Raw genomic sequence first — 26254 nt, 5'->3', positions numbered from 1 at the left:
TTTGGTTGGTCCTAAATAACGCATATTCAGCCTTCTTTTGATATATGTTGTTCAATTCGTATTTGGATTTGCTTAGGTTTCTCCACGTTTCTGGGTCTGGTCTCTGACTGTTCTGTTTCGAGAGTATTTTAATTTCATTTTTTGTTTCTCTGCCCTTTTTAGTATCGCACCGTATTGTATGAGTCGTCCTCTCATGTAAGCTTTACATGTGTCCCACATTATGCCACTATCATCTATTGACCCTTCATTAAGTTCCCAAAATTCCTTAAATATAGTTCTAATGTACGCACACGATCCTTCATCATTTAACATCAGGTTATTGAATCGCCATCTCCGAGATCGTTGCCCTTCTTCCATGGATGTGATCACTAAATCAACCGGAGCATGGTCAGATATTACAATGTTCCCTATCCCAGTACTCGCCACCTGTTCTACCAGTGCGCTAGAGATCAGGAAATAATCTATTCTAGAGTATGAGGAATGCGGGTGAGAGTAAAACGTGTAGTCTCTTTCTTGTGGGTTCATAACCCTCCAAATATCCACTAGACCCAATTCCTCTATCAGAACACCAACCGCCAGTCTCCCTGTGTTGTCAGCGGTCCTGGGTTGATACGATCTGTCCATCAAGGTGTTTCCAACCAAGTTGAAGTCCCCCCCTATGATTACGTTGCTATTCCCTATTTTCCTGATCACCTCACATACCTCATGGAAAAAGTCTGAGGATGACCCGTTGGGCGCATATATATTAGCTAAAGTAGTCCTCTGTCCCTCTAAATCAGCATCCAGTATAACCCATCTTCCCTCATCATGTGAGAAACTATTGTGCACCTTTAGGTCTAAGTTTTTTCTCACCAATATTGCCACCCCCCTCTTCCTAGAAGAGAACGTACTATAGTATATTTGTCCCACCCAATCCCTTTTAAGCTTGGCCGACTCCTCCTCATCCAGGTGCGATTCCTGAATTAGTGCAATATCTGTCTTTTTTTGTTTCAAGAACGTCAATATCTTTTTCCTCTTAATAGGATGATGACATCCGTCTATATTCCACGATATTATTTTAATCAGCCCCATATTCCTCGTAATGCATCTCCCCTGTGCAATCCAGGACGTATTCTAGTGCCTGATACTGTGAAGATATATATACAATAGTATAGCATACAATGAAATAAAAAAGAACATATAAAAAAAACATAAATACATTTCCCCCCCCCACATTTACCCAAGCTACGTTCGATATGACCCCAGATAGAACAGTCGTACCGAGTGTGAGATCGATACTCACCCATGCACCTTGGTCCCCCTCGACTAACAGAGGAGTGCATATGGCACAAGGCAGGTTGCCCAAAACTGTGCCCCTACTATCTTATATACCCTGATGTAACGTATGGCTCACACTGTAATCTATATACAGTGCGATCAATTCAACTGAACTTGACAAAACGGTAACGTTTCCAACAATTAACATTTGTATATCTCTCAGATATATATTGGTATATTGTAACTTCTATGACATAGCCATAATGGCCTGTGGTTCATTTCGTTATATTTTTCCTGTATCCATCCGGGATATTTCCCCTCCCACAGTTTTATCATATTCTCCTATCTATTGCCCTCTATTCTCATTACACATTTTATTTTTATTTTTAATCCCTTTTCTTTTTTTTTTTTTTTTTTATATACATATTGGCATTTTGTGATGTTATTTATTCTATGACGATGCCCCCGTGACTTATCTGTATCCATGCGCTTCATGAACTTTATCTCAATTGTCCGCCTCCGACTGTCCCCGTCTGAATCCCTGCAGTTTCTCCCGGTATCCGTGATGACCATTGCCCTGCTGTGTGGGGCGTTCAGTCCCCGTCGCCTGCATGTCGTCCCCCGGTCCCCGTTTTCTTCCCACTGTCTGCCAGGTAGACAGCCGCATTATCTCCTTTCGGTCCGGGTCGGTAGTCGGGTTCACCACGGTGATCTTGAATCCACGTTTTGCCATATCCGCCGTCGCCTCCGCCGCGCTCTGGTACAGGCGGGTGCCATCCTCGTAGAATACCCTCATCTTCGCTGGATACGGTGTCTGGAACTTGAGATTCTTCTCCTTCATTATTCTCTTGGCCTCGGCATATTCTCCTCGCTTCTTCAGTATTTCAGTGGGGAAGTCATGGTCGACATAGAAGCGATCGTTGCCACATGAGACGTTCTTCTTCTGCCATGTTCGGCGTATTATCTCTTCCTTCATTTTGTAACTCCCAAACTTAACCACGATTGACCGTGGCTTCAGCTGTGGGTTGTTAGGCCTTGGGGCCAGTGCCCGGTGTGCTCGTTCGATACGAAGGTCCATGTCATGAGGCAGTCCGAGTGCGTCCTTAAACAAGCCGTCTAGAAATCCATGCATGTCTTTTCCCTCTTTCTCCTCCGGGATACCATACACCCGCAGGTTCTCTCTCCTCGTTCTGCCCTCTTGGTCGAGCAGTTTAGCCTCCATGTCGGCCTGCCTCTGTATCAGTTTTTTTATTAAAACCGTCGCCGCATCAAGCACATTTTCATTTTCTCCGATTCTCCCCTCTGTTTCACCGAGCCTGTCGTTCATTTTGTTCATGTCATTCCTTATCTCCCGAAACTGACGCTCATTGTCTTTTCTGAAGTCTTTGAGCTTGTTGTATATGTTCAACAGCGTGGCTTCTTGTTCACAGTCATCGTCGCCATCTTTTCCTCCCGTTACTTCGTCATTCTCTGCCATTCCGTCGTCCTTTTCAGTTGTAATCGTGGTCGCCCTACGTCTCGTGATAGCCCCTTCTGTCATCCCTATTAAATATATACCCTGGTGTTGTTAATAAATGTTTCCCGGGGCTAACTCATTTAGCTGTCGGGGAGCTCGCGAGTTAAGCAGCCATGTTCTTCCGCGGTCAGACCGGAAGTCCCTAACCTTTCACACATTAAACGTTTCATTCACTGTTGCATTAAAATAAACCCCTCTCCCTCGCTCTGGGCCTACAGTACACTCTTATCAGTTTGTTCCTGCAAGGAATGCAAAACATTGGGCTGGCTGCTAAACATTCTGCAGTGCTGGCTACTGCCTCTTCTTCTATCACCGTTTTCTAAAGCGAACCATGCACATTTCGTTACCACCGTTTTAGCTGTGGTCATGTCTCCCCAATCTATACATCACATACATTGAAAAAGCACCCCAAATCCTTCACTGGGGTTGATGAGGCCATAGAGATACTAGTGTTGGATACTGGGGTTGACGAGGCCATAGAGATACTAGTGTTGGATACTGGGTTGACGAGGCCATAGAGATACTAGTGTTGGATACTGGGTTGACGAGGCCATAGAGATACTAGTGTTGGATACTGGGTTGACGAGGCCATAGAGCAGGGGTCGGCAATTAGGTTTGGCCGTGGGCCAATTTTCCCCCAAGCCATTGAATGGCGGGCCAGAACCAAAAACAATGGCTAATTTAATATAATGATAGTGAAAAATGCAGCACCGCGGCGAGTGCATTAGTAACACATGAACAGCAGATCAGTAGGATGGGCATTTGATTTTCATGCAGCACCGCGGCGAGTGCATAAGCAACACATGAACACGACTCACCATAACTGCCCTGGGCTTGTTTCAGTCCTCCAAAATCCCTGCTAATGTTTGAAACATGTCAAATGTTCACTCGCCACCCTCCAATTTAGTTGTTTAGTCGTTATCAACATATCCATTTGTTAAATTATTGTCCGGCATCTTGTGATCCGGCGGAGTGATGTGATGTGATTCGGTTGTGGGCGGGTCCTGGGCCAGCAGCGTGGAATTGTGAAGAATAAACACGTGTAAAATGACTGTTTCAGCCAATCAGAATCGAGAAATTTGCATGCCGTTGTATAACACTGTATATTCATAATGTGTTTGTGTTTTATAACACTGTATATTCATAATGTGTTTGTGTTGTATAACGCTGTATATTCCTAATGTGTTTGTGTTGTATAACACTGTATATTCATGTGTTTGTGTTGTATAATTTATTATAATGTGTGATCTGTGTGTATCTGTTGTTGTGTACAGGACTATCCCAAGAACAGACACCCTGGCTGGAGCAGGGGTTCAGTGGCCTACCATGCAGGTGAGCACCTCTTGTTCTTCTGCTGCTGCCTCAGTTTCTTCTTCTGCCTCTTCTTCTGCTTCTGCGTCTTCCTCCACTTCTTCTGCTTCCTCCACTTCTTCTTCTTCTGCTTCTTCTTCTGCTTCTTCTCCTTCTTCCTCCACTTCTCCTTCTTCCTCCACTTCTTCTTCTTCCTCCACTTCTTCTCTGCTTCTCTGCTTCTTCTTCTTCTTCTGCTTCTTCTCCTTCTCCCACCACTTCTTCTCTGCTTCTTCTTCTTCTGCTTCTTCGCCTTCTTCCTCCACTTCTCCTTCTTCCTCCACTTCTCCTTCTTCCTCCACTTCTTCCTCCACTTCTTCTTCTGCTTCTTCTTCTTCTTCTTCTTCTTCTTCTTCTTCTTCTTCTTCTTCTTCTGCTTCTTCTTCTGCTTCTTCACCTTCTTCCTCCACTTCTCCTTCTTCCTCCACTTCTCCTTCTTCCTCCACTTCTTCCTCCACTTCTTCTTCTGCTTCTTCTTCTTCTTCTTCTTCTTCTGCTTCTTCTTCTGCTTCTTCTCCTTCTTCCTCCACTTCTCCTTCTTCCTCCACTTCTTCTTCTGCTTCTTCTTCTGCTTCTTCTTCTGCTTCACTTCTTCTTCTTCTTCCTCCACTTCCTCTTTTTCTTCTCCTTTTTCTTCTCCTTTATCTTCTTCTGCTTCTTCATTTCTTCTTCTACTCGTCCTCTCTCAGGCGCTCCTCACCCCTCTCTGACCTCTGTTCTCTCTCTGACCCCTGTTCTCTCTGTTCTCTCTCTTCTCCTTTTCATCCTCTCTATCTATAAACAGCACCGCCGTGTTTCCTTTGCCTCTGTCGACTCCATCTGCATCTCTTTCTGTTTTCCTTTTACTTTCTTTGAGTTTATTCACACCGGGAGGTTTCTCCAGATGCATCACAGGAGCTTCCTGTGTTACTTATCTGCTGTTTTTATAAAAGACCGACAACATCTCTGGGCACCATCTCAGCGTGACGTGAAGGTGCCTGCAGGAGACTGGAGGACGATAAAGCAGCACATATCTAAACAAGAAACAAGGATCATATCTCTCTCTCTCTTCTGTAACTCACTCGGTCTTTGCTCAGCTGCTTGGCTCTTTGTGACGACAGGCCTCTCTAACCATTGTTATCGCAGCAGGAATCCGCCCAGAACCCCCCATCATGGCTGGTCCTGTAGGCTTCAGGCACTAAGAATAGCCATGCAATCCTAGATTCAAGATTCAAGAGGTTTATTTGTCACTATATACATACCAGGGCATACAGTGAAATGCGGGGTGGTCATGCCCGCATCGATTGTGCAATAATACAATAATAAAATAGACATAAAAAAAACAGGTAATAAGAAGACATAAGATGTGCATGATAAAAATAGACATGCTAAATTCCTGAGAAGGCACTGGTTCCTGTATGTACACTACTATACACAATATACAATTTTAACTCCGTCATTATGCTATACTTATTACTTACTATATCTAAACTATACTATACAAGAACCACATCTGTTCTTTCCTTAACTCATTCAGCACCAGCCATTAGACGGGTCCCGTTGTAGCAATGCCACGCTTTAAAATATAGGAGTGTGTCACCTTGTTTGTAGAGCTATAACTATATTCTATATTATAGCTATGGATACAATACTATGGCCCATTTGACATCCTTACCTGTGATCGGGAGTATTCCAAAAATAATATTCCAATTGTTTGATCGCCATCTGGTCCATCCGATGTCCATTTGGTCCACAACATATGGATCGGGGGTATTTGACGCGCTTCAATGCAATCCGTCGAACCACTCGACTCGCCCGACCCAGAAAAGTGCGCCCGGAGGGATTTGAACGTTACACAGGGCAAGATATAAGGTTTCAAAGGGTGCTCGATACCGCCGTCTAGCTGGATGCGGCCGGTATTGCACTTTGGCGATCTCAGACTCATGGTGGGGGTCTTTCATTATTCTGCAGGCTCTGGATTTGCACCTCCTGTTATATAAGTCCTGCAGGGGTGGTAGTGCAATACCTGTAGTATGCTCTGCTGAGCGCACCACTCTCTGGAGGGCCTTCCTGTCCTGGGCCGTGCTGTTTCCAAACCAGGCAGTGATTTTTCCAGTCAGAATGCTCTCTACAGCGCCGGAATAGAAGGAGTGGACTATCTTCCCTGATACTCTGAACTTCCTTAACTGTTACAGTTAGGATGACTGAAGGAGCTAGCAAGCCGCTATTAAACTGAAGGAGCTAGGAGGCCATTATCAGACTGAAGGAGCTAGCAAGCCGCTATTAAACTGAAGGAGCTAGCAAGCCGCTATTACACTGAAGGAGCTAGCAGGCCGCTATCAAACTGAAGGAGCTAGCAGGTCATTATCAGACTGAAGGAGCTAGCAGGCCGCTATCAAACTGAAGGAACTAGCAGGCCACTATCAAACTAAAGGAGCTAGCAGGCCGCTATCAAACTAAAGGAGCTAGCAGGCCGCTATCAAACTGAAGGAGCTAGCAAGCCGCTATCAAACTAAAGGAGCTAGCAGGCCGCTATCAAACTGAAGGAGCTAGCAGGCCGCTATCAAACTGAAGGAGCTAGCAGGTCGCTATTAAACTGAAGGAGCTAGCAGGCCGCTATCAAACTGAAGGAGCTAGCAGGTCATTATCAGACTGAAGGAGCTAGCAGGCCGCTATCAAACTGAAGGAACTAGCAGGCCGCTATCAAACTAAAGGAGCTAGCAGGCCGCTATCAAACTGAAGGAGCTAGCAGGCCGCTATCAAACTGAAGGAGCTAGCAAGCCGCTATCAAACTAAAGGAGCTAGCAAGCCGCTATCAAACTAAAGGAACTAGCAGGCCGCTATCAAACTAAAGGAGCTAGCAGGCCGCTATCAAACTGAAGGAGCTAGCAGGCCGCTATCAAACTGAAGGAGCTAGCAGGCCGCTATCAAACTGAAGGAGCTAGCAGGTCGCTATTAAACTGAAGGAGCTAGCAGGCCGCTATCAAATTAAAGGAGCTAGCAGGTCGCTATCAAACTGAAGGAGCTAGCAGGCCTCTATCAAACTGAAGGAGCTAGCAGGTCGCTATTAAACTGAAGGAGCTAGCAGGTCGCTATCAAATTAAAGGAGCTAGCAGGTCGCTATCAAACTGAAGGAGCTAGCAAGTCGCTATCAAACTGAAGGAGCTAGCAGGCCGCTATCAAACTGAAGGAGCTAGCAGGTCGCTATCGAACTGAAGGAGCTAGCAGGCCGCTATCAAACTGAAGGAGCTAGCAGGTCGCTATTAAACTGAAGGAGCTAGCAGGCCGCTATCAAACTGAAGTAGCTAGCAGGCTGCTATTAAACTGAAGGAGCTAGCAGGTCGCTATCAAACTGAAGGAGCTAGCAGGCCGCTATTAAACTGAAGGAGCTAGCAGGTCATTATCAGACTGAAGGAGCTAGCAGGCCGCTATCAAACTGAAGGAGCTAGCGGGCCGCTATCAAACTGAAGGAACTAGCAGGCCGCTATCAAACTAAAGGAGCTAGCAGGCCGATATCAAACTGAAGGAGCTAGCAGGCCGCTATCAAACTGAAGGAGCTAGCAGGCCGCTATCAAACTGAAGGAGCTAGCAAGCCGCTATCAAACTAAAGGAGCTAGCAGGCCGCTATCAAACTGAAGGAGCTAGCAGGCCGCTATCAAACTGAAGGAGCTAGCAGGTCGCTATTAAACTGAAGGAGCTAGCAGGCCGCTATCAAATTAAAGGAGCTAGCAGGTCGCTATCAAACTGAAGGAGCTAGCAGGCCTCTATCAAACTGAAGGAGCTAGCAGGTCGCTATTAAACTGAAGGAGCTAGCAGGTCGCTATCAAATTAAAGGAGCTAGCAGGTCGCTATCAAACTGAAGGAGCTAGCAAGTCGCTATCAAACTGAAGGAGCTAGCAGGCCGCTATCAAACTGAAGGAGCTAGCAGGCCGCTATCAAACTGAAGGAGCTAGCAGGTCGCTATCAAACTGAAGGAGCTAGCATGCCGCTATCAAACTGAAGGAGCTAGCAGGTCGCTATCAAACTGAAGGAGCTAGTATGCCGCTATCAAACTGAAGGAACTAGGAGGTCATTATCAGACTGAAGGAGCTAGCAGGTCGCTATCAAATTAAAGGAGCTAGCAGGCCCCTATCAAACTAAAGGAGCTAGCAGGTCGCTATCAAACTGAAGGAGCTAGCAGGTCGCTATCAAACTGAAGGAGCTAGCAGGTCGCTATCAAACTGAAGGAGCTAGCAGGCCTCTATCGAACTGAAGGAGCTAGCAGGCCTCTATCAAACTGAAGGAGCTAGCAGGTCGCTATTAAACTGAAGGAGCTAGCAGGCCTCTATCAAACTGAAGGAGCTAGCAGGTCGCTATTAAACTGAAGGAGCTAGCAGGTCGCTATTAAACTGAAGGAGCTAGCAGGCCGCTATCAAACTGAAGGAGCTAGCAGGTCGCTATCAAACTGAAGGAGCTAGCAGGCCGCTATTAAACTGAAGGAGCTAGCAGGCCTCTATCAAACTGAAGGAGCTAGCAGGTCGCTATCAAACTGAAGGAGCTAGCAGGCCGCTATCAAACTAAAGGAGCTAGCAGGCCGCTATTAAACTGAAGGAGCTAGCAGGCCTCTATCAAACTAAAGGAGCTAGCAGGCCGCTATTAAACTGAAGGAGCTAGCAGGTCGCTATCAAACTGAAGGAGCTAGCAGGCCGCTATTAAACTGAAGGAGCTAGCAGGCCGCTATCAAACTAAAGGAGCTAGCAGGCCGCTATCAAACTGAAGGAGCTAGCAGGTCGCTATTAAACTGAAGGAGCTAGCAGGTCGCTATCAAACTGAAGGAGCTAGCAGGCCGCTATTAAACTGAAGGAGCTAGCAGGCCGCTATCAAACTAAAGGAGCTAGCAGGCCACTATCAAATTAAAGGAGTTAGCAGGCCGCTATCAAACTGAAGGAGCTAGCAGGTCGCTATCAAACTGAAGGAGCTAGCAGGTCGCTATCAAACTGAAGGAGCTAGCAGGTCGCTATCAAACTGAAGGAGCTAGCAGGCCGCTATCAAACTGAAGGAGCTAGCAGGCCGCTATCAAACTGAAGGAGCTAGCAGGCCGCTATCAAACTGAAGGAGCTAGCAGGTCGCTATCAAACTGAAGGAGCTAGCAGGCCGCTATCAAACTGAAGGAGCTAGCAGGTCGCTATCAAACTGAAGGAGCTAGCAGGTCGCTATCAAACTGAAGGAGCTAGCAGGCCGCTATCAAACTGAAGGAGCTAGCAGGTCGCTATCAAACTGAAGGAGCTAGCAGGTCGCTATCAAACTGAAGGAGCTAGCAGGTCGCTATTAAACTGAAGGAGCTAGCAGGCCGCTATTAAATTAAAGGAGCTAGCAGGCCGCTATTAAACTGAAGGAGCTAGCAGGCCGCTATTAAATTAAAGGAGCTAGCAGGCCGCTATCAAACTGAAGGAGCTAGCAGGCCGTTATCAGCCGTTTTCTGGGCTGAAGGAGTCCATTGTTGATCTCTTTCACAGGGGGATTCTAGCTGTTCATACCTTGAATGATTCACACACACTGCATATATCATATCCACCCAACCATGTATAGGAATGTTATCGTTCGGAGCAGCTATAGAGTTTTATTTTTAGAGGAAAGTATTATGATTTCTTACCGTTCCTAATCATCGAAACACATTAAATTTTTCTTGTACCGACTGTGTACATTCCAGTCGTGTTTCAAGTCATTGTTTATTCTCCTAGATTCGACGTAGATTCCATTTTTTTGTACCTATGCTCCATTAATACTACTAGCAGCAGCTGCTGGGGTCTGCGGATGGCGGCCGTCAGGGCCAGTCATTCAGGCAGTCTCTCCGTGCCGGTCCCAGAGGGATAGCGCTGCGGTCCGCCTGGTTTGGCTGCCGTGTGCTGGACGCCACAGAAATGTGCCCCCCCCCCCCCCCCCCCAGCACAGCTCCCATTAATCTTATTTGTTATAGACTAAAATGATGTATGTGGTTTTCCATGCTGCGCGTATGAGGTTTGCCTTCCCCTGCTGGGGTTGAAATGCCGGCTCTGATCCAGCTGCTTAAGATCAACAGCCGGGTCCCGTTGTAGCAATGCCACGCTTTAAAAGATAGGAGTGCGTCACCTTGTTTGTAGAGCTATAGCTATATTCTATATTATAGCTATGGATACAATACTATGGCCCATTTGACATCCTTTACCTGTGATCGGGAGTATTCCAAAAATAATATTCCAATTGTTTGATCGCCATCTGGTCCATCCGGAGTCCATTTGGTCCACAACATATGGATCGCGGGTATTTGACGCGCTTCAACGCAATCCGTCGAACCACTCGACTCGCCCGACCCAGAAAAGTGCGCCCGGAGGGATTTGAACGTTACACAGGGCAAGATATAAGGTTTCAAAGGGTCCTCGATACCGCCGTCTAGCTGGAATGCGGCCGGTATTGCACTTTGGCGATCTCAGACTCAGGGTGGGGGTCCTCTACCCTACAGACCCCAAGAAGTGCTGTATATTCTGTATTGTTTAATATAAATGCATTTTTTATTCCAATCCTGATTTGTATTTGAGATTCCCAAATCCCATCGGACTTGACTTCTTCGTGTCCCTCAGTGAGTGTAATACCAGCATTCAACTGTATGCGCCACAGCGGTTTCTATCATCATCATCATCACCACCCACGCTATGCATAAAATATATAGGTCCGCGGAGAGGCATGGTGAGGAGGCCGTGCAAACTGCAATGGAATATGGGGCATCTCTCTCTCTTTACCTAATATTTTGATTCTATCCTGACACTTTTCAGTTGGAAGGGCAGTCTATATGCACAACGCAAAAAAAATAAAAATAACTTTGTTTAAAAAAAATATATATAATTTAAAGGGCACTTTTTTTTTATGAGGCTCAAAAGGGCAGGTGCTCAAGCACCCCTTGGGCTCTGTGTGTGCACGTGCCTGACACTTAGTATCAGAACACCATCAGGTGTCTCGTCTGTTACTGTCATCGAAAGGTTACTGTTTTACGCGCAGAGAATCCCAGATATATGCCGTAGACGCTGCCGTCTCGCCGGGCGTATTCCGCTCCTCCTGTACAGTTTTCTAGCCGCTTGGCCCGGCTCGTGTTATTATCCCGCCCTCTCGCTGTACCTGAGGGGGGGGGCCCCCGGCGTGTTTGCCTTGGCACCGGTCCCAGTGAACCTCCATCCTGTGTGCGTTGCGGTGGGTTGGCTCCTCTGTGAGCTCCAGGGGCAGCCAGCCGTCCAGTCGGTGAGTGGATGCTGCTCAACGGGCCTAATTAACCCTCTCACCTTACTGGCACCGGGGGCCCCGTTCAGAACCACCCCCTCAATGACTGACATGAGCTATGATGACTCAACACCCGCAGCTCGTGGCTGTGCCCTATCGACACTACTGTACCACTATCGATGCCAGCCAGGGGTGCAGCCAGGGGTGTAGCCAGGGTTTTCTTTTCTTTTTTTTCAAACGCTGAGGTCATGAGTCATAGCCCGTATAGGGGGGAGGGGGGGGGGGTTGTTGGGGGCATTTAGCATTTAGGAAAAAAATTTCAGTGACAACACCTCGATGAAGATTGGACTAGAATCCAACAACTACTGTAGATGAAGACTGGACTACAATCCAACACCTAGATGAAAGATGGACTAGAATCCAACACCAATTGGACTAGAGCGGGCGGTCAGGTGGCGTAGCGGAGATTGCGTTCGTCACCAACACCGGAGACGCTGGATTCGCCTGTTCGAATCCAGCTCACAGCTCCGGGGTTGTCACCAGCTTGGCTGGCCGTTCACACTAATACAATTGGCTGTATTAGAGGGTGGGAGAAGCTGGCGGGGTGGGTCCGGGTCGTTGTAAACAGCGACTCCTACAGTTCGGTCGGGGCACCTGCTCAGCGTGGATAGGATCTAAGGGGGGTAGTGTGATCCTTCCACACGCTACACCCTCTCAGTGAGAGTCCGCGCTGCCAGGTGAAAAGAAGCGGTTGATTGGCTACACGTGTGTCGGAGGAAGCACGTGGTAGCCTCCACTCTCCCAGATCGACTTTGGGGGGTAAGTGTGCAGCGACCAGGAAGGGGATTGGGAATTGGCATAACGACTAACATTGGGATGGGAGAAAATCTGAGGAAAAAGGAGGGGGGAAAAGATAATAAAAAAAATAAAAAAATTGGACTAGAATCCAACACACAAGTCACAAATATGGATTATTTTTATACATCTCTTTTATCCAAAGAGCTTTACAATTTGTTCCTCACATTTTACCCGTTCACTCACACGCTCACACACCGACGGCGGAGGCGACCGTGCAAGGTGGCCGACCTGCTCATCGGGAGCAGTTTAGGGGTTAAGTGTCTCGCTCATGGACAGGGAGGAGCGGGACTCCGGCAGTGTTGTAGTCGAGTCACTAAATCTCGAGGTCGAGTCCCGAGTCACCGAAGAAGAGCCAGAGTCCAGGTCATCCAGGTCGAGTCCACTCCACAGATGTCCGTTGAAGTTTGAGGTTGTCTCGGTTTTCTCTTCAATAGTTTGTTTACATTATGGAACATCTACTGTAGCAGTGCTCTCGCTGGAATTTGATGTAAAATCTGTGTACGCAAAGCGCACGTTTCGGGGGGGGCATCTCTTTTAGGCATCTTAACACTTTGATTGCCGGAAAACGCTTTTTCACGTCATTCAGAGCCATGCTAAAGGTGCCGAGGACGCCGTAACTCGTCTTTGATATCACTATTTCAAAAATCTGTGATCGAAATCATATTTTCTTTCCGGAGCCCTGAGATGTGCTGGTGGGCTCCCACCAACTGTCTAACGGTTCGAGAGCGCCATCTGGTGGCCGATCGGCAGATCGGCCAAGAGGGAGGGGCGCCCCAAACAGGAAGTGCTCATCCATATGAGCTCCGGGCACTCGCGTCCGGTAGCCGGACTCCATCTCAACACACTGGATGATCAATCGCTCGCCCTAACTCAATAAACAACGTTATTTGGACGTATATAGTATTATACAAGCTGGAAATGGTTCATCAGGATAAACATCCCATAATCGAAAACGGTCTACACCACGCTGATCGTCCAACGGCGCGAGGAAGATCCGGTAAGATTCAGCGTTATTTTTGAACGTGTTCCATATAAACTGTTATGATGAACATATGACCCACACTAGATGAATGATATAACGCTGCCCACGGAATTATAAACGATACCCCGCCCATCCGGTCATCATCAGATCATACGTAGATCATTCTAGAAGTACATCCAATTGACATTTTTTATATCGACCCGATTGCCATCAAACTGTATTTCATCATCAATATAATGCATTTGGGGCTATAAATCACGTTCTGGAGAAAGCTGCAGAAAGAGATGAAAACATACTTATACATTAGACCATACTTTACTATGAATATGTGAATGAAAAAGTTTAACGTTGCTACACAATGAACAATACATATAGGACTTTGAATGGGCCCTAATAATGGCAATGTAGCAATTGACGCGGCCATTTTGGTCTTGGGGGATTTCAACAGCGCGCGTCTTAAAAAGGTGCTGCCGAATTTCTATCAGCATGTGACCTGTCCCACCAGAGGCGAGAACATATTAGACCATGTATACTCGCAATTTAAGAATGGGTACAAGTCACAGGCTCTTAGTCCATTCGGTAAAAGCGATCACGCCGCAATTTTTCTTTTGCCTAAGTACAAACAGTGTCTCAAGCGAACGCCGGTGGTCTCGTGAGAGGTTAAGCGTTGGACCGTGACGTCAGTAGAGTCACTCCAAGCAGTGCTGGGAAGCACAGAATGGAGTGTACTCCGTGATAACACAGCCAATATTAACGAATACACCGAAACGGTGATTGACTATGTCTGTACTCAGGTAGAAGTAATAATCCCCACCACCAAAATTAATATCTACCCAAACCAAAAGCCCTGGGTAGACAAATCCGTCCGTGAGGCTCTGAAAGTGCGCACATCAGCATACAACACCGGGCTGGTGACAGGCAACATGGAAGAACACAAGATGGCAAGATACAACGTCAGGAGAGCAGTAATAGAGGCAAAACGGCGTTACAGGGATAAAGTTGAACTTCAGTTTGAACAGGCTGACTCTAGAGGCATGTGGCAGGGCCTCAGAACAATGACAGACTACAAAGGAACCCCCCTCAAACTGAACAGTGACATCTCCTTAGCAAATGATCTCAACTCCTTCTATGCGAGGTTTGAGGCTGTGAATAACAACACCAGCCTACAAACCACGGCAATGGGGGGGGGGGGGTCTGCTGATGGAGACTCAGTGTTCAGGGTAACAGAGCATGAGGTGAGACGGATCTTTAAAAAAGTGGATATCAGGAAGGCAGCAGGACCGGACGGCATCCCCGGCCGCGTCCTAAAAGTCTGTGCCGACCAACTGGCCCCGGTATTCACTGACATCTTCAACCTGTCCTTGGAACAGGCCGTCATCCCCACCTGTCTGAAGAAGTCCACCATCATCCCTGTACCCAAAAAATCTACGCCCGCTTGCCTCAACGACTACCGCCCTGTAGCCCTCACCTCCATAGCCATGAAGTGCTTTGAGAAGCTAGTGAAGGGCTACATCTGTTCCTCCCTCCCCATCAACCTGGACCCTCTGCAATTTGCATATCGCCCCAACAGGTCCACGGAGGACGCCATAGCCCATGTGCTGCACACAGCAGCATCACATCTGGACAAGAGGAAGGGGAACTATGTGAGAATGCTGTTCATCGACTACAGCTCAGCATTCAATACCATAGTCCCCTCCAAACTCATAGCCAAGCTCAGGGACCTGGGCTTGAACTATGACCTGTGCCAGTGGGTCCTGGACTTCCTGACGGGCAGACCCCAGGTGGTAAGAGCCGGCAACTGCACCTCCTCATCCATCACGCTCAACATAGGGGCCCCCCAGGGCTGTGTTCTGAGCCCCCTCCTCTACTCCCTGTACACACATGACTGCGTAGCACAGCGGAACAACAACACCATCATCAAATTTGCTGATGACACAGTAGTGGTGGGCCTGATCTCTGCCAACGACGAAAGGGCCTACCTGGAAGAGGTAGAGAACCTGTCACAGTGGTGTCAGGAGAACTGCCTCTCCCTGAACGTCAGCAAAACAAAAGAGATGATTGTGGACTTCAGGAGGTCGGGGGTCAAGGACTACAGCCCCCTCAGCATCGACGGGGCACCAGTTGAGAGAGTGAACAGTTTCAAGTACCTCGGAGCCCACATATCCGAGGACTTGACATGGACCACACACATTGACAGTGTTGTGAAGAAGGCACGACAACGCCTCTACTTCCTCAGGCGCCTAAGGAAGTTCCAAGTCAGTCAGAAGATCCTTAGGAACTTCTACTCATGTACAATAGAGAGCATCCTGACCGGCAACATCACCTCCTGGTTTGGGAATAGCACTGCACAAGACCGTAGCAGACTACAAAGAGTGACACGTTCAGCCGAACGCACAATTAGAGGGGGGCTTCCCACCCTCCAGAACATTTACAACAAGCGGTGCAAGGGGAAGGCTAAGAGAATTATTAAGGACTCGAGCCACCCGAACAACTGCCTCTTTGAACTGCTGCCGTCAGGCAAGCGATACCGGAGTCTTATGGCGAGCACAGAAAGACTCAGAAGGAGCTTCTATCCCCAGGCCATCAGGCTGCTAAACGAACAATAATCGCTAAACGAACAATAATCACTATGCAACAACCATCAAATGCACACAGCACACACACCCACACGCACACACACACTCACTCAAACAAACAACACACTGCAGCACCCACTCTCCACACTTTAGATCACACAAACACACTTACACTTTATATTTATTGATAAAGGATTTGCACTACAACTCGTACACCTACTGTGAATTGTACCTAAACTGCACCTTGTCCATTTATGCCTTGCACTATATAGTATTGTATATTAGTACACTGCACAGTATTGTATATTGTATGGTAACTACGTCTACGAACATTGTACATATGTCTAAACTGAACACTGTGACCTCTTTTTTTTTCTTCTAATTTTTACTATGTTTTTATTTCATACTTATCTTGTCATGCACAGTCTCTGGAGCGCAACAGTAAGAAGCATTTTGTACAAAAGTATTCTGTACTTCTGTATGACAACTATTAAAGAAACTTGAAAACTAGAATTTAAAAAGTTATAGCCATGCAAAGAAGGGGTACTTCTCCATAGACAAATAGAGCTGGCAATCTATGGTATATCATGAATTTAACCCATGGCAATCAAAGTGTTAAGTACTGAACATGATGGTTATCGACTAGGGATGGGCATCGAATTCGGTACTTTTAAAGGTACTTACCGAAACATGTCGGTACTACCGAGTATCGATTCACGTGAGATACCGTTGTCGGTACTGTACTTTCACACGCACAATATACGCTTACCTAGGATTTGACTTGATTCAACAACAAAGCAGTCGGGCCGATGGCAAGCCGAAAATGGTCGAAAAGTGTGGTTTTGAAGTTTGGAAGTTTGGATAATTTTTTTTACAACTGAATTTTTTTTCACAATGTAGATTACATTTTTAGAGACTAAAGTACAGAAAAAGGGTACCGTTGGGTACCGGTATCGATTCACAGGTACCGGTACCGTATCGGTTCAAATGTGAACGGTACCCATCCCTACTCTTTAGGCATCTTAAGTACTGAACATGAGGGTATCGACGTGAATCTGCATGTAGGTGGAACACATGTGTCTCTTGCCCTTAAACAATGTTACGGTATTATTAATATAGCCATCAATATCTTACGCCAAATGATTAGGGCCTATTACTGACATATTCAAAAATAACTATATCAATGAACAAGTCCTCGTCTGCACCTTCCGAGTCCGAATGTACTCAATGCCTCGAGTCCAAGTCTCAAGTCCCGAGTCATCATTGCTCAAGTCCCAAGTCGAGTCACGAGTCCTGAAAATCAGTCCAGGACTCGGACTCTCGAGTACTACAACACTGACCTCCGGATTACCAGACGACTGCTCTACCTCCCGATCCACTGTCACCCCTTATGACACAACCTCGGTGTCCTCGACGGTCCCTGCCAGCTAGTCGACCCCCTGGCGTTTGGCCCAATCTGACCTCTGTACTGTATAACGTTGACACGGCCTATCTTGTTTACTCGTTGAGGTAATGCTACGGCGACGATAACGTCTTGTGGAAAAACGTCGATTTGGCAAAGGATGAGAGAATTTGTGAACTGAATGCGGTGAACTGAAAGGTGTAGTGGGAAGTATTTCCTCTGACTCTGAGATATACCAGATTTTTTATGTCAGTTGTATTATTGAAGCTACAGATAGGTGGGTCAGGTTGTTCTTTGGTTCATTCTTTGGTTGGGGTGCATTTTATAGTTCAGCACCTCGGAGAGCTTATTTTATGTTCTAAAGAATTAGATACTAAAATATTTCCAAACAGGAAAACACAGGTTCCTTATATGGGTAACCGTCAAACACTATAGAGGTGTCGGAACCAAAATAGCACTCTGGGAAGTGCTTTCTGTGCCCAAAGGTTAAAAATAAAGAAAAAAATCAACAGATCTTTTGGCCGCTACGCACGATATAACGGTATAATGATGGTAGATGGTATCAGCTATCATCTACAAGCCGGCCTGCGTGTCCCAGCGTTGCCAGATTGTGAATCGGATTCCTCGGCCGAGATACGTGAACGACGACGATGCTGGAGGGGTTTTCGAGCCTCTTTAACCCCTACTCTGCCAGGTCACAGCCACAGCTGCTCAGCCAGGCAGCTGTTCCACTGGCAGTGTGTTTTGATTGATTGATTGATTGATTGAAAATTGTATTTAACAGATTGCAGAATGGGGTACAATACAGTACGGCTCAATACACACAACTGTTAAGGGGATGCAGACCAGAGAAAGACTTTGGTCTTGTTTACACATCAGGGTCCCCCATTTTCAATTCATAATGAATTGTAAGTAAGGGGTGCAACTTGCACCGTGCAATCCATTCTTTGTGGATCTAGCCCTTAAGTTAATTTAAATCGTATTTCACGATGGCTCAGACACTGTGAAACCAAGGGCCTTACGGGCTAAAAGAGTGCATTATATCAACAAACCTCTGTGTTTGCCATTTCAAACGTGTATGGAGGAGGCTGCATTGGGAACATATTATAAGCTCTTAGCGCGCGCGCGTGCAGTTCCTGTGTGACCTGTGTGGAATAACAGATTGCTTAGTTTTCATGTTTTAGGAGCCCGTTAAGTCAGTGTTCCCTGGGAGGGGAAGCCTTGTCTTTTTTCCAGACCAACTCTCATGTTACGAAGGATGTCATGCCGGTGCTGTTTTCCCATTCGGAACCCTCCGACAGCCCTCAGCCAGGTTTCCTTAAGCAGCTCAGAAGAAGCCAGCGATCCTTCGCTCTCTCTGGCCCTGTCCACCCCTAGACCTGGGCTCCAAGCTATTGGCTATAATATATAGCCTCTGTCTTCTTGAGGATCAGCCCCCCCGGTTTCCCGGTCCGTTTCCCATTCATTCAGCCCCACCCAGACCTCAGTTTCAGCACCAGGCCCCTTATGAATGAATGAAACTGGACTTTGAAGTTAAGTCTTTGGGGGCGACACATAGGACACACACACACACACACACACACACACACACACACACACACACACACACACACACACACACACACACACACACACACACACACACACACACACACACATGCATGCATTTTTTGGGTCGCCGTTGAAATGTCCTCTCTTCTTGCGCTTGACCCATCCCGTCGTCCTTCGCAAGGGCAGCCGGGAGGCCTGTTGCTTAATAACAGCGGAACAGTGCAAAAATGCTTCCGCATTCGTCACCGCACGCCACTACGGTAATGCGCCTTTCATTTTCCTTCGCCCAGGTGCGTGCACCGGCGGCGTGCTCGCTCAGGTGCGTGCGTCGGCGTGCTCGCGAGGTGCCCGCGCATGCGCATGAGATCCCGCCTTGGTTCGACACATATAACACATTATTGGTTCAATTTGGTTACATATTAACACGCTTTGGCGCTTTGGTTCAATTTGGTTAATCACCATACACGTGATGGACGCAGCAGGCGATCACTCCTATTGTTATTCAGCTGCGCCGAGGTACATGATTGATTGATTGATTGATTGATTGAGCAACATGAGCTAACTGCTGAGCTAACATGGAGCTAACACGCAGCTAACTACTGAGCTAACATGAGCTAACTGCTGAGCTAACATGAGCTAACTGCTGAGCTAACATGGAGCTAACATGCAGCTAACTGTACATGATTGATTGATTCATACAAGACATTATCCTCTCAAAACATTGAAGCTCATAGTCTCCCAGTCCCTCCACTCTGCAGTAAACAGACATCACTGATATAGAGTGTCTGGTCAGTAACATGGGTCTCCCAGTCCCTCCACTCTGCAGTAAACAGACATCACTGATAGAGTGTCTGGTCAGTAACATGGGTCTCCCAGTCCCTCCACTCTGCAGTAAACAGACATCACTGATAGAGTGTCTGGTCAGTAACATGGGTCTCCCAGTCCCTCCACTCTGCAGTAAACAGACATCACTGATAGAGTGTCTGGTCAGTAACATGAGAACATGCAAACTCCACACAGAAAGCCCCGGGAGATACCCCACGAGAGGTACCTGGTCCCCCCAGACCCAGGCCTCTTCCCTCCACGCCTCCTGTCCCCGTCCTCCACGCCTCCTGTCCCCGTCCTCCACGCCTCACCTCCCCCCCTCCTGTCCCCATCCTCTCCCCGTCCTCCACGCCTCACGTCCCCGTCCTCCTGTCCCCGTCCTCCACGCCTCACCTCCCCCCTCCTGTCCCCGTCCTCTCCCCGTCCTCCACGCCTCACCCCCCCCCTCCTGTCCCCGTCCTCCACGCCTCACGTCCCCCCCCTCCTGTCCCCGTCCTCCACGCCTCACCTCCCCCCCTCCTGTCCCCGTCCTCCACGCCTCACGTCCCCCCCCTCCTGTCCCCGTCCTCCACGCCTCACCTCCCCCCCTCCTGTCCCCGTCCTCCACGCCTCACCTCCCCCCCTCCTGTCCCCGTCCTCCACGCCTCACCTCCCCCCCTCCTGTCCCCGTCCTCCACGCCTCACCTCCCCCCCTCCTGTCCCCCGTCCTCCACGCCTCACGTCCCCGTCCTCCACGCCTCACGTCCCCGTCCTCCACGCCTCACGTCCCCGTCCTCCACGCCTCCTGTCCCCGTCCTCCACGCCTCACGTCCCCGTCCTCCACCCCTCACGCCCCCCCCCCCCCCCACCCCCGCTCCTCTCTCTATTTTTAGCGGCGCGGTGCGTCTCTGTGTGTGTTGTTGTGACAGGGGCCCGCAGGAGAGGCGTAGTGTGATACAGTGTCTCCTCCGTCTCCCCCGGCCCCGCGGCCCGCGCTCCAGAGAGAGATTGTTTAAACAGCGTGCCGGTCGGTCGGCTGGGGGCGGGTCCCATGACAACGCCGTCAATATTTACTACCAGCGCGGCCGTGCTCCTCGTCTGCAGGCCACTCCTCCGCCATGTTTTTGTTTCGCCTTTCCTTTTTTTTTTTTTTATTGTTGTTTGTTCCTCTTAACTGCTTTCTGTGTCTGTGTGTGGAGACTTTCCGCTGGATGTTGTGGTGTTGTTGTTGTTGTTGTTGGTTTTATAGGAATCTCTCTCTGTCTCTCTCTCTCTCTGTCTTTCTCTCTCTCTCTGTCTCTCTCTCTCTCTGTCTTTCTCTGTCTTTCTCTCTCTCTCTCTCTCTCTCTCTGTCTTTCTCTCTCTCTCTGTCTCTCTCTCTCTCTGTCTCTCTCTCTCTCTCTGTCTCTCTCTGTCTCTCTCTGTCTCTCTCTCTCTCTGTCTTTCTCTCTCTCTCTGTCTCTCTCTCTCTCTGTCTCTCTCTCTCTCTCTGTCTCTCTCTCACACACAGTCTCTCTCTCACACAGTCTCTCTCTCTCACACAGTCTCTCTCTCACACACTGTCTTGCTCTCCTTTCTCTCTCTCTGTTTATCTCTCTGTTTATCTCTCTCTCTCTCTCACACACACACACACACACACACACACACACACACACACACACACGCACAATAAATTGTATTGCTAAATTGACATTACTATGGCCCGTTCAACATCAATTATCTATCGTTCAGGATGTAGGAACGTTTTACTTTTTCATTCACACATTCATACTAAAATACCGTCCAGAGTATAAATATGTTTTTATCGTTTTCTGCAGTATTTCATAGAACGTGAGATATAGGCATAAATGCATATATTATTAGATTATCAAATGCAGTTTGATACCGATCCATGCTATATTAAAATTTTCAACTGTACATGGTCCTAAACGTCATGACTGATCATCTGCGGGTGATGGGAGGGGGGGGGGGGGGGGTCGTTTATAATTCAATGACCGACGTTAAATAATTCATGTAGTATGGGTGATATATTGATCAGAGCAGTTTGTATCGAAATGATAAAGAAAAAACGCTGAAACTCACGTCAGTCTCCTCGTAGCGTTGGGCGATGAGAGTGGAGCAAATTCGATCCATTTCCGGTTTGTATATTACTAATACACGTCCAAATCATGTTGATTATTGAGTTATGGCAAATATCCATATCCACAGTGTCTGTATTGAGCCCCGGGACGATAAACGAGTGGCCGGACGAAATTAGGGGACGGACCGAGCTCCAACGGGCACTTCCGGTTTGGCAACTCGCCGATCGGCCACCAGGTGGCGGTATTGAAGCGTTGCAGAGTTGTGATGGCTCAGACAGCATCAGCCAAGACTCCGTGGGTGAAATATGAATACCATGACGAAAATATGAAATATTGATCTCAAACACGCCTTACGGCGTGATTGGCAGACAACGCATGGCGGAGAAACCCGCCTTAACACGTGATTGACGGAGAATGGGTTATGTGTTGTTTTGGAGACTTCCCGCTGTATGTTGCGGTGTTGTTGTTGGTTTTATAGGAAGGTGAGGTCGGATCACGGCTTGTTTCTGTGGTTCTCACCTGCGTTTGGCATCAGGCAGGGGGGGGGGGGACATGTAGGTCATTGCAGTAAACCGATTTCAAGATGGAGGAGATTCTACACTTCAGGGGGGAGTGGGGTGGAGGCAAAGATCTGGGATGACTGTGTGATTAACGAGCGAGAAGCCAGTATCGGCTAATAATTAAAAGTAAATTAAGCTCTCTCTCACTCTCTCTTTGTTTCCCTCTCTCTATCTCTCTCTCTCTCTCTCTCTCTTTCTCTCTCTCTCTCTCTCTCTCTCTGTCTCCTCTCCGCGCTCCCCCCCCCCCCCCCCCGTCTCCCTCCCCCCCCCCCCCCCCCCCCCCCTCCCCCCTCCCCTCCCCCCCACCCCCCCTCCTCCCCTCCCTCTCTCTCTCTCTCTCTCTCTCTCTCTCTCTCTCTCTCTCTCTCTCTCTCTCTTCTCTCGCTCTCTCTCTCTCTCTCTCTCTCTCTCTCTCTCTCTCTCTCTCTCTCTCTCTCTCAATACAAATAAGCTGTATTGATGTGACAATGACAGAATAGAAACCTGTGTTTCCAAAGCAGTGAGGTACTTGAGGAAATCGTATAAACATTGAGAAGTAATTAGCAATAGAGAAAACAATAATATACATATATCAACAATCGTATCAACAAACAATGCAATCAAAAGCCATTTGAATAAGTAATTACTGCATCTCATTTTTAACTGTCTCTCTCTCTCCTTTATACAAATACGCTGTATTGACGTGACCATGACAGTGTAGTACTTCATCTGAGGAAATATTATAAACAAGTAATTTATAATAGAGAAACAATAATATACACATATCAACAATATAATCAAGCCATTCCACTCAGTAGTTCTCTTATTTTCTAATGATCTCTCTCTCTCTCTCTCTCTCTCTCTCTCTCTCTCTCTCTGTCTCTCTCTTTCTGTCTCTCTCTGTCTGTCCCCCCTCCCCTCTCTCCCCCCTCTCTGTTTGTCTCTTACCCCTCTCTCTCTCTCTCTCTCTCTCTCTCTCTCTCTCTCTCTCACTCTCTCTCTCTCTCTCTCTCTCTCTCTCTCTCTCTCTCTCTCTCTCTGTCAATTCAATTCAAAGTGTTTCATTATCATGGTAAGATGTACTGTACATCGCCAACAATAACAAAGATATCATATCTAGATTTGAACAAAGATCTATTTGGAACAACAAACTGGCGAGCAAACAAATAAACAAGATGATGGTGAATAATAATAATCTCTCTCCTCTTCCCCCCCCCCCCCCCCTCTCTCTCCCTCTCTCCCTGGCAGACGACGGGAAGATCTTCCAGGGCAGCGGGGTGGGCGACGCGTTCGGGCCCCGGTGCTTCAAAGGGGACATTATGGGATGTGGCATCATGTTCCCGCGAGACTACATCCTGGACGGAGCAGGTGAGGGCAGCGGGTTCACTTGTCGCTCATCATTACCATTATTGGTTGGCATAATGCGTGTGTGTGTGTGAAAGGTTATGCTCCTAAACGTACTTAGTGTGGTTTAGCTTTGAGAGAGTTGCTGCAATGAATCAGGGATGTGCATAACAGTTATTTTTTCATATCTGGCTATCCGCTGCTATTAACCACTTAACATTCCTGCACATGTAGCATAAACACCCCTATCGAATGCATACCCAAAGTAAATTTAAAGCTATATTCTTGAACCATTTGTAGCACATGCATAAAAGTCTGGTCTCTTTTGAAAGACTTTTTCGAATGACGCTCGTTGGCTGTTTGGTCTTTATAACCCGAGATTGGAAGCATGTAATAGGTCAAGCAGGGTGTCTATCAAACGGCGGCCATTTTAGCTTTCAAACAATGTGCTGCTGCCACAGATACTAAAACAATGGGACGCTCAATGTTCTGTGACGTGTCCATCGCGGCCGAGGTTGGGACGTCGGCACTGGATGATGAATCATTAAAAATGCCAATGACTGCATTTATATAGCAGCTTTACAATTTGTTCCTCACATTCACCCATTCACTCACACATTCACACACCGACGGCGGAGGCGACCACGCAAGGTGCCGACCTGCTCATCGGAGCAATTAGGGGTTAAAGTGTCTTGCTCAAGGACACTTCGACACGCTGCCCCAGGAGGAGCGGGAATCGAACCGGGAACCTCCGGATAACCAGACGACTGCTCTAACCTCCTGAGCCACTGTCGCCCCTGTCTGTGCCGTGTGCACAAACTGCCAATTTCACATTTTAACTATCTCTCTCTCTCTCTCTCTCTCTCTCTCTCTCTCTCTCTCTCTCTCCTCTCTCTCTCTCTCTCAACACGACAATACACATCTTATCTAAGACCTACATCCTGGACGGAGGAGCAGGTGAGGGCAGAGGGTTCGCTGTCACTCGTGACGTGCCTATTGTTGGCATAACGCGGGCGCGTGTGTGGGAGGTTATGCTCTTAAACTTACTTAGTGTGGTTTAGCTTTGAGAGAGTTGCTGCAATAAATCAGCCTCAACAGAGTGCATTAAGAGTTACACGTGGGCTAGAGATTGGATTTCTCTCTCATGGAAAACCAAGCAGTCGCCACCCCCCCCCCCCCCCCCCCCCAAAAGGGGAATCCCGTTTTTAGGCCATGAGAGATGTTTGCGCTTCACCAGGTCTCAGGAAGCGCTTCTCTGGTTACTTACGATATTTAGTATTTATTTACATTTTTTTCTGTCATCTTCTTGATTCGTTTATAGGTTAGATTGAAATGTATTGTAATCATAACAGCAGTACAAGTACAGTACAACGAAAAAAGGTTTGGCATCTCCAACCAGAGTGCAAATGTAACAGTAAAGTGCAACAGTGTACTATCAATGTACTAATTAAACTGGGTATAAAATATACAAATTAGTACTACTGAGTGTAGTGTAGTGCTAATTAGATGTATGTACAGAGTTGTAGTATAATAAATAAAGACAGTATGACTACTACTGGCCAGCAGTGTAACTAGTAAGAGTAGGATATGTACAGATATAGATATAGTAAAAGGACAATGTGCAGGTAAATTCATTTGGTCTATGGTTTCCCCGCCCCCCTACACTTAACCCCCACCTCCTACACTTAACCCCCGCCCCTACACTTAACCCCCGCCCCCTACACTTAACCCCCGCCCCCTACACTTAACCCCGCGCCCCCTACACTTAACCCCCGCCTCCTACACTTAACCCCGCCTCCTACACTTAACCCCCGCCCCCTACACTTAACCCCCGCCCCTACACTTAACCCCCGCCCCCCTACACTTAAACCCCCGCCCCCTACACTTAACCGCTGCCCCCTTTCATATCCCGTGAACCGCTTGTTGTAGAGACTCGCGGGTGGCGCCCTTGGACTCAGCGGGGGGGGATCCTAATTGATTGGCCTATGTTTGCCCCACCCCTACACTTAAGCCACGCCCCATTTTGTATCTTGAGAACCCATTTGTCGTGGAGACTTGCGCACGGTCACATAGGTTAGACGGAGGAGGCGTGGCTGGTGTGTAGAGGTCTAAGCACTCTCCTACCGCCACACGGCGCCACAGAGACCCGGGTTCAATTCCCTCCAGCGGTACCTCCGGCTTGGTCAGCGGTCCCTACCAACACAACTGTCACAGTTTGCGGGTGGGGAAGCCCGTGGGGTACGAGTCCTGGTCGTTGCAACAGTGACTCCTACTGGTTGGTCTGTTCAGCAGGGAGGGGGATCTGGAGGAGATGGTGTGAACCGTCGTGTGCTTTACGCTGCTCTCCCCAGTGAAACCCCTCGCTGTCAAGTATCAGAGAGGAGGTATGTGACTATCTAACGTTACCAGACGACATTCGTACGACGTAGGCTACACATAGTGATCATCTATGAGTTCTGCTCATAACGTTCGCTAACTACGGAAATACAGCGCAATTAGTAGCAACACTTGTAGAACTGACTGAAAGACGGACTGAAAACTCACGTCCACGGTGGTGCAGTGTGGTCCCCGTCTTCGTTTTCAAAATCCCGGGTAGCTTGTTAACACTTTGGTTGCCTAAGGTTAAATTCATGATATACCATAGATTGCCAGCGCTATTTGTCTTATGGAGAAAGTCCCCTTCTTTGCAGGGCTATAACTTTTTAAATTCTATTGCTACATTGCCATTATTAGGGCCCATTCAAAGTCCTATATGTATTGTTCATTGTGTAGCAACGTTAAACTTTTT

At 47.7% G+C, this 26254-nt stretch overlaps 1 protein-coding gene across 1 annotated transcript in view; it reads left to right on the top strand.

Annotated features, from left to right (window-relative positions):
- Positions 1-3507: 3507 nt before the first annotated feature.
- LOC311243454 (SPRY domain-containing protein 3-like) overlaps positions 3508-26254 on the top strand; it is a gene marked incomplete at its 5' end in the record, with an annotated part of 63381 nt that continues 40634 nt past the window's right edge. Inside the window, 3 exons of the mRNA XM_084332687.1 lie at positions 3508-3522; positions 4048-4105; positions 23371-23490. Coding sequence (XP_084188813.1) covers positions 3508-3522; positions 4048-4105; positions 23371-23490 — 193 coding nt within the window. The remainder of the gene's footprint in view (positions 3523-4047; positions 4106-23370; positions 23491-26254) is intronic.

This window comes from Notolepis coatsorum, assembly GCF_963971535.1.
Source record: "Notolepis coatsorum genome assembly, chromosome: 17".
In the NCBI taxonomy this organism is placed as follows: Eukaryota; Metazoa; Chordata; class Actinopteri; order Aulopiformes; family Paralepididae; genus Notolepis; species Notolepis coatsorum.
This window is presented reverse-complemented; position numbering and strand designations above follow the sequence as displayed.